The sequence below is a fragment of the Micropterus dolomieu genome, linkage group LG23, assembly GCF_021292245.1.
Source record: "Micropterus dolomieu isolate WLL.071019.BEF.003 ecotype Adirondacks linkage group LG23, ASM2129224v1, whole genome shotgun sequence".
Lineage (NCBI taxonomy): Eukaryota > Metazoa > Chordata > Actinopteri > Centrarchiformes > Centrarchidae > Micropterus > Micropterus dolomieu.
Genome location: NC_060172.1, coordinates 22,028,162 through 22,039,646, shown reverse-complemented (window position 1 = coordinate 22,039,646; position 11,485 = coordinate 22,028,162). Strand labels below are relative to the sequence as shown.

Here is an 11,485-nt window from a genome sequence, read left to right as displayed (position 1 = left end):
ATACAAATCAGAAACAGAAGAACATTGTTTCACACTCACATGCTTGTGATGCGCTGATGCCAGTGTGTTCCAGTATTTTTTTAATGTAAAAAACAAAGAGTCCCATAACACATACTAATAAAGGAATACTACCCTGTCACCTTGAAAAAGACTTTAAAACCCCCTTTTCACATTTGTAGGGTAGTATAGTATAAAGTACTATAAACAAAGTCACATATACCTGGAAAGTGTACTGTTTTGTTAATGTTATACTTCCCTCTGCTGGATATTTCTAGTCCCATGTTTCCTTGAACACTTCAAACACAATTATAGAAACTAATTCACCTCAGAAGCCTTCCAGTGTTATACAAGTCTCAATTTTCTCTCAGCTTTTATTATTCAACAGCTTTATTTATTCCCAGTGAATAAACACATTTGCCACCAAACTTAAATCATACAAACAATACACAGATGGATATTTTGTGGACACAAGCAGAGGAAGTGACCACATCTGCCCGTTCTGAAAAGGCAGTATGTACCCTCCCTCCAACAAAATTTGTCCTGGAGTATGTAAAACCAGTCTGGAAGAAAAAAAACAAAAACAAACCTAGACTTGCTTGCCTGACAGGACATCAAGACATGTGGTCATAGTACATGCAAGTGAAACAGATTCAAGGCACGCATACACACATTTTGAACCAATTTACAGTCTCAAAGTTGTTTTGTGCTCAACATGTTGAAAATAATCACAATACCAAACTGCACCCTAAATTACATTGCAGAGATATACACAGCAGTAACATTGTGAATAATCACAACTAAAATGAAACAGGAATGTTGAAGCATGTACAAAACCTTACATCTTAGATCGTATTTTTTATTAAGTGTAAGCAACAGTCATGGCATTTTTATTCTATCTCAGTTGACACTGAAAATTAAACGGCATTTCAAAGAAAACTCTGTTGCTCATTTTAATGTCATGAAAATAAGTTATTATACAACATACCCATATGAAACAATGTACAAGGCCCGCGCATCACTGCACTGAGAAAATAATACCCGGAAATTATGAGGTCGTGGCAAGTCTGTCAGATGAGCAAATGCTGACTGAGAGCTGGTATAGGCAAGACATTTTCTATGAACAGCACATCACCAGTCCAGGCATCACTAAAGCGCCATCCGCCGATGGTGGTTGTGTTGTAAGTGGCAAACAATAACAGACTGAAGCAAGCATGAAACCAGGAGGTAAGCATGTCTGCAGAAATGTGGTAGCAAATGTACAGCGTGGCACAAAAGTGTTAAGGGCTGAATTAAAAGTAGTTTTATGAGGGCATGTTTAGATTTCAGCCGGACTTGAAAAGTAGAATGGCCACCTGGCCCAGGTAGAAGTAGATGAAATGCTTCGTCTCATGCGTCACGTAGCTGCCAAAGTTCCTCCCAACAATGCAATGCCACGTGGGGTTGTACTTCTTGTCAAACTCCTGCAGGGGATACAACCATTATTAGCATATCACAAATAAGGCAATTTACAACAGGTTCCAATAAATGTCACATTTGCAGCAGTTTGAGATTAATCTTAAGTACTTTTTTGACATAGGCGGCAATATCCTTCTCAATGTTGTACTTCTCCATAGCCTGCATGGCACAGTCCACTGCATCCTGCTGCATGTCATCAGACATGTCAGCATTCTTTATCACTGCCTTCTTGTCAGACATGGTGGCTTTTTTTGACTGCGCAGGAGAAAAAAAAAAACAAATCACGTTCAAAGACATTTTCAGAGACATAGTTCTTACTAGTTCAGCAACACTGAGCCTCGTCATCCCACAACTACAACACTGCTGCCGCCACTACTTAAGTGTCACTGCCTGTAGTTATGAGTCTGGCTGTTTGAATTGATCATTTACAAATAACAGCTAAATGAGGCTGGCACATTATCCAATCAATTGAGTTGGAGGCCTCATGGAAGTTATGTGGAAAAACCTTCAGATGTACACTGACACAGTTGATCTGGAGCATACAGTCACAAAGACAAATAAGTGGGTTTATCAATCAGACACAATGGGTTTGCAGCATGACAACTCTGCTACATTGTTGAAAGAGATGCACCTGCAGTGTGAAGCTGACAGCATTTTAACTTTAGCTTCCTGCTGCTGGTAAAGTAACACTTGTCCCTCGCCATTTCTACACCTATTCAACAACAACAACTTTCTCCTATAATATAACTCAAGCTGCCAGGTTTGCAAACAATGCAAAACAAAATAAAGTAGGAGCATTGCACAGCTTCTAAGGACAAATACAAGGCGAGATTAGCATGCCCGCAACAGCAGCCTCGGCGTCCAGCCTCACCTGCGCACAATGAAAAGGTTTTAACACACAGAGCGACACACACACTATCAAACGCATTAAACTCTTACCGTCTCACAGCGAAGTTATAATGTCTAGAGGTGTTCGTTAAGGGAAGCTGCAGTGTTCTTCTTTCATTTATGCAAGGAGAGCGTGCGTCTCTGCTCCGCCCTCCAAATCACAGCCTCCCTCTTATTGGCTGGAGTGAAGCCTCCACCCTGGTGACAGCGTTCTTTCACTTGCGGACAGTGCCTGCATCTTATTTCAACCCAGAATGCACCGTTTTCACTTCCCTTCCCTCCCCTCCCCTCCTCTCCAGTCAGAGGGAGTGATCGATCCAGGTGATCAGGTCGATCGATGGTATTGATCTGCATAATTTAAGAGAGCTTGCATGCATTAAGATCTAGTTTGCACCCCAACGGGGGGGGGGGGGGGGGGGGGGGGGGCAGGAGCTGAATATTTTGATATCAACTGTAAATAGACAAAAGAGAAGTGAACCAGTGCAGAAAAAATCCTTTTGTGGATTTTCATCCAAACTAAATTTAAAGTAAGCATGATGAGGTAGGGTGATTTGGACTTTTGGTCTAATGGGACAGTTTCACTACACAGGGTTTATTTTCTGGCCTAATGAGTGAAAATAACTCGTTTTGCTGTGGGTTACATACAGTACATTCTTGCATTTTTGAGTAATTGGTATAACATGAACTAATCTAAAGTAAGGCATAACATAGTACCAGTCAGATAGTGTAAGTCTAAAGCTGTTTTCAATTTTCAGCTTGTCTGTAATTGTGTGTCCCGTCCTCTGATTGGAATATATTAGATGGACAGAGTAATCTATGAATTTCTATGAACTTGAAAAAGAAGAACAAAGCTTTGAGATACTGGAGATTATACTTAAATTAAAACTCTTCTTTTGCAGCAAAAGACTGGCCTCAACTTTTCTTGTTTCCTCCCAGCCCTCCCTCTTCCCCCCAACTGGTTGCCCACTATTTGCCACTCTGTTTAGGTGCATGGATCCATCCTGCCCCTACCAGCTTTCCTCCTGGTTTTGATCCGAGCTTTACTCCTCTTAATTTATTTATTTTTTTAATTTGAAAAACAATCACTCATCAGGATGCCATCAGTGATTGCATCTCTGAGGACCCATACAAAAATATGCATTTTCTTTTGATTGTTTGAAAGCCAATTTAGTTTTTCCGGTTTTGATGGACAGGGCCAGAGGCCAGGATCCTCTCCCGGTAAAATGCTTCCATGCTTCTGCTCCATGTGTCCATCCTGAAGCATAATCCTTATCTGATCCTGAATCATGATCCGGCTCTGGACTGGGGAGACAATGAGCCCAGTCCAACCCTTAAGAATACCAGCAGAACCAAAGAGAAGGACGCAAGTTAGAATCACACCTTCGGAAATACTTCAAAAATGTCAATAAATGTATTTAAGAGGGAGTTTACTTTGAGAGAAACAAAGATGTGGTGGACGTGTTTTATAAATATGGGGAGATACCCCAGGTAAGGTCAATATCCAACACCCGTGCTGCACCTCGAAGGACAGCTCTGCGGGGAATAGTTGCACAAAACCCGGGACAGTCTGCTAACTAACGGTAACGGCACCGACAAAACAGTATGACTAAGCGGACAAGCAATAGTTTGAACTTTAAAGAGTTAGCAATATTTTTAACGGTTGTACTCGCTCAACTACACAATGTTCCTCGTATGTGTACACATACCTGGCAATAAAGCTGATTCTGATTCTGATGTTAACCTGGCACTAGTTTTGTATCTGTTAATGAACGTTTCGTTCATTTGAACGAATCTTTTTTTTTTTTTTGACTCAGGAGAAACGAGTAGTCTCAGTGAGTAATTCGTTCATTTTCACGCATGCGTGAATAGTCAGACTCTTATGTTCACTCGTCACACGGCAGCTGCATGGGCTCCTCAGCACAGGAAACAGAAATGATTAGTTCGCAATTTACAACTTTGGGTCTTTGTATTTGAGTTGGTCAATTGTCACATGACAGTTCAGCCACTGGGCTGTAGAGCAGACATGAATGATTCGTTCACCACACACCGCATTCGGCAGGCTGACTCTGCTGGAGAATGAGGCAAGTCAGTTGTCAGGTAAGCAGTCACTCGACTGACATTAAATAGCTATTTTGTTAATTATGTGACATTTAATAAAGCATAATGTTATCACAGCGCAGTGATGTTGTGCTGGAGTGTTTTTTTTTTGTTTGTTTTTTTTTTAAGAACTTCATGGCTTTATCCAGATCATTATTAAGTGTGTTGAATTTTAATAATAGTGTTTATTCAAATAGTGTCAAGCTTATTACGTCAAAATATTCCCAGCAAATCTTTTTTTAGCAAACATTGTGAAAATGGACAGGTTTAGCCAGGGCAGTGGCTATTGAATATTGACATATTTCTGTGGATTTTACATGGTTTGAATCTGGTTGTGGCGCTTTATTGAAAAATGAGAGAGAATGATTTTGTCAACTGAAGCAAACCAGGCAGTCTTCGGTGTTTGAGAACTGCGCTGTTTTTTTTTTTTTTGTTGTTTTTTTTTTACATCGCCCTGTAGCGGGTTACAGCTCCGCAATAACTAGTTAAAATGAAATAAGTTACAAAAAAATAAAATAAGTTCATTTTACTCAACAAGATTCAAAGATCTGATTCAGTAAAAACACTAATTTTTCTCATCACTACCTGGCACTGAGACTATCCACCGGTCTTTAGTTAGCCCCACTGATCAATCAGATAGCCTAGACCCCAACGTCATCACGTAATATACAAACGTGCTACTGCAGGATGCACAAGGCTGATGACAGATGTCGGCCTCAGGTTTGGGTGACACAATTTAGGAGAAATACACAGAAAGGACGACAGAAAAACGTAACCTAATTTATTGAAAGTTTTATTAAAAGAGAATAAAGCTTTAAGATACTGGAGATTATACTTGAGAAAACCAGAAATCATCCTCCTCAGGAAAAGACTGACCTAAAAAAAGGAGATACAAACCACAGTCCTCCCTCTCCCCTCCCTCCTCCACTGTTAATGGTTGCCCACTGTTTACCACTCTCCTTAGCGTGTGGATCCATCCTGCACCTCCCAGCCCTCCTCCTGGTTTTGCTCTTCTTTTTTGTATAATTAAAAAAAAAGAAAAATAATCGCTTGTCACAGTGCCGCCAGTAACTGTGCCTCTGAGGTCCCATACAAAATGGAAAAAAAAAAAAGATAAGAATTTGGATTATTTGAAAGCCAATTTAGTTTGATTATTTCACTACAATGTGTTTTCCCGTTTTGATGGACTTATGTGGACAGGGCCGGGGGTCAGGATCCTCTCCCGGTAAAATGCTCCCATGCTCCTGCTCCATGTATCCATCCTGAAGCCTATTCCTAATCTGATCCTGAATCCTGATCCGGCTCCGGTATGGGGAGACAATGAGCCCAGTCCAAACCTTCAGAATACCAGCAGAACCAAAGAGAAGGAGGCAAGTTAGAATCACACCTTCGGAAATACTTCAAAAAAAAAAAAAAAAAAAAAAAAGTCAATAAATGCATCTGAGAGGGAGTTTACTTTGAGAGAAACAAGGGACACCATCTACAGTCAATCCCAAAAAAACTAAGATTTACTTTGGATACTAAAAGATGAGCAAAAGCAAAAAACACAAGCTTTGGGTCTCCAAATACAACTTGTTACACCTGAAAACATTCAACAGCACTCTATTGTCAAGTGTACGTTAAAAAGAAAAAAAAAAAAAAAAAACTGAACAGCCTTATAAAGCAGATTTCACAGTTGACAAGGCACAGCCATCATACCATTGGCGCCATATTTGACTCCTCCTCCTCCTGTTTATCTTAATATGAACTGTTTCCTCTCTTCCCATCCTATCCTGTTCCTCTGAACTCTACAGAGAGACACACAAGAAAGTCAAAAGGACAGTAGTATATGCTTAAAAGAAGGAAAATCTTTCCAAACAAAACTAAATAAAGCATACAACGAGGACAATTAGTAGAAGAAAAGTAAAAGAAGGAGCAGAGATGGCTAGCAGAAAAACAATGATGAGAAGGGATAAAAGAAAGAACAGTCAGAAGGGGCCATGTACACAGACCAGACTTATCTGTTCTGCAAAAAATGAAAACTAACAAAAACTCAAAAACTGCAACAAAAATTGGGGGAACACACAAGACGGTTTAAACGGGGGAACACATCTGATGATGATCCGTGGTGGGTATACAGGATCTGTTGAGTGACGTGAAGATTTCCTCTCCGGCTCTGAATCACACCACTGCTTTAGCTGAAGTGAATCTAGGTGCGGGAGCGAGAGCGGGAGCGGGAGCGAGAGACTGAACGCCGGGGACGTGGAGACCCTCTGCTGCGACGTGGGGAGTAGCTGCGCGACGCACTCTTGCTTCGGCTGCGGCTCCTGCTGCGGCTCCGAGAGCGAGAACGGCCATAGCTGGGGCTCCGAGGACCGTCGGTCTTCACACGAATGTAGGCCGTCTCTCCCTGAAACACAATCAAACAGATTACTAAGCATGTGTAAGTTGCTACCTAAGACTGAAGTAGAAGGAAACACCTGCAGTCACAATACATGTTTTGGGAAACATCAGTGCTTAAAATTGCATTGTATAATTAGTGTACTTATAAATGCAGGTCCAGTTTCTTGACCTACAAAACATCTACAGATGGGTAACTAATTAAATTAAAAGGAAAAAAACCAAAACAACATGAATTGTCTGTTTGGAATCAGGCCACCACGAGGCTCCCAAACAGCTTCAGTGCTGGTTGCCAAGTCTGTGGAACTTCTGGAGGGATGACCACCATTCCTCCACAAGATAGATTATTTATTTATCTATCTCTCTCTCTCTCTCTCTCTCTCTCTCTCTCTCTCTATATATATATACACCCCGCCCCCCCCCCAACCTTTTAATCAGGTAACCTCAGAGATCAAGAGAGACTCGAGTACAGCAGATAAAAAGATAAACACACTGACATAAAGTGACATGGAGTGACACAGACATCACTAAATAGATTTTAAGATTAAGATTTATAGAATTTGGTTTTAGTAATGGTGATCGAGAGCATTGTCTCACACGTTAGTCCAAAATCTTCCATAGGTGTGAAACTGGGTTGAGATCTGGTGACTGTAAAGGCCTTAGAATTTTGTTCACGTCATTTTAAAAAACTCAAACCATTCAGTGAGGCTCGGTGCTCCCAAGTGTCTGCAGTCAATATGTTTCTCCATTCTTTAAATTCAGGTTTTCCCAGTTTGTATATTGTGGTTCATTTTGGCTACTTCTGCCCTGACCTTATTTTCTAGAACTAAAGCAATTATGTTTTAGCAGCTTATCCAATATTTTGAAATAACCTGATAATCACTAGTCTGAGATTATTGCTATAACCAGAAGTGTGTGTATTTACTGTAAAATAAAGACAGAAAGGAACAGTAATATTATCTGTTTCCTGTTTCTTAAAAATCATCAACCATTAGAAACGCCAACGCTTGGACCAAATAAGCCAATCAGCGAAGATTTTTCCAGAGCAATTTTTTATTAAGTTGGCCTGAGGCTGTAGCCCTTTACGTACCTCATGAGAGCGAAACTTGGTGTTATCCAATTTACGGACAGCGTAGGTCATATCTTCTTTGCGTACAAACTCCACTACCCCGGTTCCATCACGGTACACATCAGCGTAACATACATCGCCTGCATCTCGCATATGATCCTTCAGGTCCTGCCAGCTTCCACTGGGAGGAAGACCTGAAAAGAGAAGGGGGCGTAAGACTCATACATTCATCTATAGACTTGAAGGTAAAAAGATAAACAAAACTTGCAGAGTGGGGATCACATCACCTACCTGACACAACAACCCTGTTCTCTGAGCGTCGGGAGGGGGGGCCATTCCTTCCTCTTGGGGGTCCCATTGCTCCGCCGCCGCCACCACCACCACCCCCCCCTCCCCTTCCACTTCTAGGGAACTCGACGCGGAGGCGGTAGCCATCATAGTCGTAACCATCCCGTCCGTAAACAGCATCCTCAGAATCCCTGTGAAAGTCAACAGTCACCAATCATCAAACTCACAATCACTGCTTTATCAGTTAAGAAACCCAGATATCAGTTGGGCAAATGTCGTGTTTTGGTCATAACGTGTCATCTTACAATTACTTTTACAAAACATCTATATTGTGATTCTTAGTTGGGAAAACATGAAACATGCTTGGTAAAGTGACTCTTTAATTAGAGGCACAGCAGAATCAATTATATATGTTTATCTAAACATAAGAACGAGGGGGAGCTGTTGAATGAATTGCTGTTGAATGAAGTGTCTGTGCGCACATTAGGCATAATGTGCGCACAGACACTTGAAGTAATACAGAACACACAAAGCAGCTTCTCTGGATAGGAAGGTTTAGCACTGAAGACTGTTAAAACACTTAAATTAGAAAACATAATTTGATACTGCTTATTTATTATTTAAAGCATGACAGAGAAATACAGTGTTTTAAATCTTTTGTAAATCCTATGTAGGGTCTTGTTCAAACTATGATATTTGTAGTTGTTGTTTTGATAGTCTGAAGAAAGAGACTAACATTAGTCATCCATCACTTAGTCTTGATCTAAACTAAATAAAGCTAGTGGAGTAAAAACGTACAGTCTGACATAGTAAATTAGTTCAAAATGCACAAAGGCGTTTAAATGTTAATAAGGCTGCATCTAACTATTATTTATTATCCATTCATCTGTTCATTAAAGTCTCAATTGACTGATTATTAATTGTAAAACTGCCCAAAGCAGTGCAGTAATCCAAAACACAAAGAATAAATCAATTTACTACAAGGAGACAAGAAATGGCCTCAAGTGTTCAGACTTCAGAAACTGAAACAAGTGACTTTAATGACTAGTCGACTATCAAAATAGTTGCCAATTCATTTTTTGGAGATCAACTAATCGATGAATCATTGCCGCTCAAAATGCTAACGTGCCACCTGTGGTTTTGCAGCACGCTGGTTTGCACACAAAGCGTCTGCGGGAGGACGGAGTTTTGGCGCAACCAACACACCGAGCTTCACATATTCATTGGGCATAACGTTGCCCTACCTAGCTAAAACACTGAACACTAAAGCGCACTGAACAACAACCCTCACCTCGGGTCCTCGAACTGCACGAAGGCAAATGGTGGTCCTCCTCTTCGGTTTTTCAGATCAATATCACGAATGGCTCCATATTTGTAAAACAAGTCTTCAACGTCCTTTGAGCGGATGTCAGGGGGGAGATTCCCGACGTATATGCGACAGTCGTTGCTCCCTGATGGTCCCCTAATCACACTTTCACCAGACATGTTAGCACAAACCTAGCTAACGTTAGCTGCAAGCTACAACAGTTAAGGAAGTGATCGTTAGCAAGCTGGCTAACAGGTCAGAATACACGATAAAATGGCGCTCGTGTAGTTCACTGAATATTAGGTACCGTCGACGAATTACAAATCAGCTACTAAGCTGCAGCTGAAATCGTTCGGAGTAAATGTAACAACAATCAAATTTACAAAAGCTAAAAGTTACACGCTGCGACTCAAAGCCCTCCACCGACAAAGCGCTCTTCTTCTGCGATTTGATTGATCACAGACGATCGCAGCTTGCTATAAATGTGCACACCGCCACCTATTGTCCGGGAGTGAGACTCACATCCTACAGACTTAGCTGAAAAGTTCATTCTTTGCATTGGAAACCGCAGTTCTCAAAACAATCTCACCTTACGGTCCATTTAGGAGCTGTTCGGGAGCTTTCAATCATATCAAATGATCTTAATCAGTGTACAGAAATTAAAATTTTAACATCTACAAATTCTGCTAATGCAAATTATGTGATAGGATTGAAAACTCCAAAACAGCTACTAAATGGTGCTTGAAGGAAGATTGTTATGTCAACAGTAGTAATAATAATAATAACAACAATAACTTAAACTCATATACCGCCTTTCATGAAACCCAAGAATACTTTACAGAACTGACAATATGTGACACAACAACAAATCTTTTAAAAAAAGCTACTGGTGAATCATCAATTAGGGAGTTTCCAGGCTGTGGTGAACAGATGATTATTGAGGAGTTTTTAAACATGTCCAGGGATGAAGCGTTGTGGATATCTGCAGGAAATATGTATTTTATCCACATCATCCTTTTTTTTCGTGTGAATATATCTACGATATATTGAGGCTGCATTGGGATCACATTGCTCATGCCACATTCAGGAGATTGGTCAGTGACCTAGATGTACTGTAAACACAAATGTATCCTGACTGAAACAAAGGACAAAATAGCCAGTGCTATAGTTTGTCTCGCAAGCTAAACAATCAAAAAAAAAAAAGAATTACAAACAACTGCGCTGATGAAAATAATGAGATGCAATTGAACGATCTGGGTATTAAGTGGCCCATGTGTTCGTTACTTTGTCTAGTGGTCAACCGATATGGGATTATGAGCAGGGAGGCCAATATACAATGCAGATATCAAGACAAAGAAAAGTCATGTATAATTCCATTATTCAGTGCAGAGTACAATCTAATATACATGGTTATCTTAGCCAGTAACAAGTTGTTGGATTGTTGGATTATTTTAAATAATGAAATGGAAAAATACATTGGGTTGTGCTGTAGATTTCAGAGCATGACTCGTGTTTAAGGGAGAACGGGTACTGTTTGTCAGAAGTGACGTCATTCAGCTGAATCATTTTAATGTTGGTTTCAGATTAGATTAGCTGTCATTTAGGATAGGAGAAACGTATAAACATTTACAAGACGGTGACTGAGGACATTTAGGGCTCAAAACTACTTTTCCACCGCCGTCCCAAAACTCACAAGGGGAAGCGGCAACATCATTCCACAGCAGCCACACTGATAAAGCTGCCTGCAGATGTGTCTGCAGACATTTTCTGTTTATTTGCCTCGTGAGTGCAGGTATCAGCTGATGCCGATTATCTCAAAATATCAGATATCAGTTCCATTGTCTGTCACTAACTTTGTCAATTTACTATTTGCAAGGTAAAGAACAAACTTTTATGCTCAACTTTGCACAAAATTGGGGTAAGTTGCTTCAGGGGTGTCTGCCAAATAAACGTAATAATGATATAATATCAGGTATTTTCTTGCTAAACAAAGAGCAAAAACA

General features: G+C 40.4%; 2 protein-coding genes and 1 long non-coding RNA gene across 5 annotated transcripts; all 3 read right to left on the bottom strand.

The window, feature by feature from the left end:
• Window positions 1-353: 353 nt before the first annotated feature.
• dynll2b (dynein, light chain, LC8-type 2b) lies at window positions 354-2,551 on the bottom strand. Its single transcript, XM_046041063.1, has 3 exons — window positions 2,395-2,551; window positions 1,564-1,710; window positions 354-1,460 (listed from the first exon to the last, which is right to left on the bottom strand). Exons 2-3 carry the CDS (start codon window positions 1,693-1,695, stop codon window positions 1,323-1,325), a joined length of 270 nt encoding a protein of 89 aa, XP_045897019.1. The 5' UTR covers window positions 1,696-1,710; window positions 2,395-2,551; the 3' UTR covers window positions 354-1,322.
• A 694-nt stretch (window positions 2,552-3,245) lies between these two features.
• On the bottom strand, window positions 3,246-4,161 carry LOC123963814. The gene is made up of 3 exons (XR_006823262.1): window positions 4,050-4,161; window positions 3,775-3,876; window positions 3,246-3,673 (listed from the first exon to the last, which is right to left on the bottom strand). It is a non-coding gene; the product is annotated as an uncharacterized LOC123963814 (long non-coding RNA).
• A 1,056-nt stretch (window positions 4,162-5,217) lies between these two features.
• srsf1b (serine and arginine rich splicing factor 1b) lies at window positions 5,218-9,941 on the bottom strand. 3 transcript variants are annotated; one of them, XR_006823264.1, is made up of 6 exons: window positions 9,468-9,941; window positions 8,180-8,367; window positions 7,910-8,082; window positions 6,506-6,829; window positions 6,139-6,227; window positions 5,218-5,777 (listed from the first exon to the last, which is right to left on the bottom strand). XR_006823264.1 is itself a non-coding variant. In XM_046040883.1 (4 exons), the coding sequence occupies exons 1-4, from the start codon at window positions 9,659-9,661 to the stop codon at window positions 6,629-6,631; spliced, it is 756 nt and encodes a 251-aa protein (XP_045896839.1). In that variant the 5' UTR covers window positions 9,662-9,941; the 3' UTR covers window positions 5,218-6,628. The 3 variants fall into 3 exon arrangements, 1 of the variants encoding a protein (XP_045896839.1); XR_006823263.1 differs by having other exon boundaries at window positions 6,139-6,829; XM_046040883.1 differs by having other exon boundaries at window positions 5,218-6,829.
• Window positions 9,942-11,485: the final 1,544 nt, after the last annotated feature.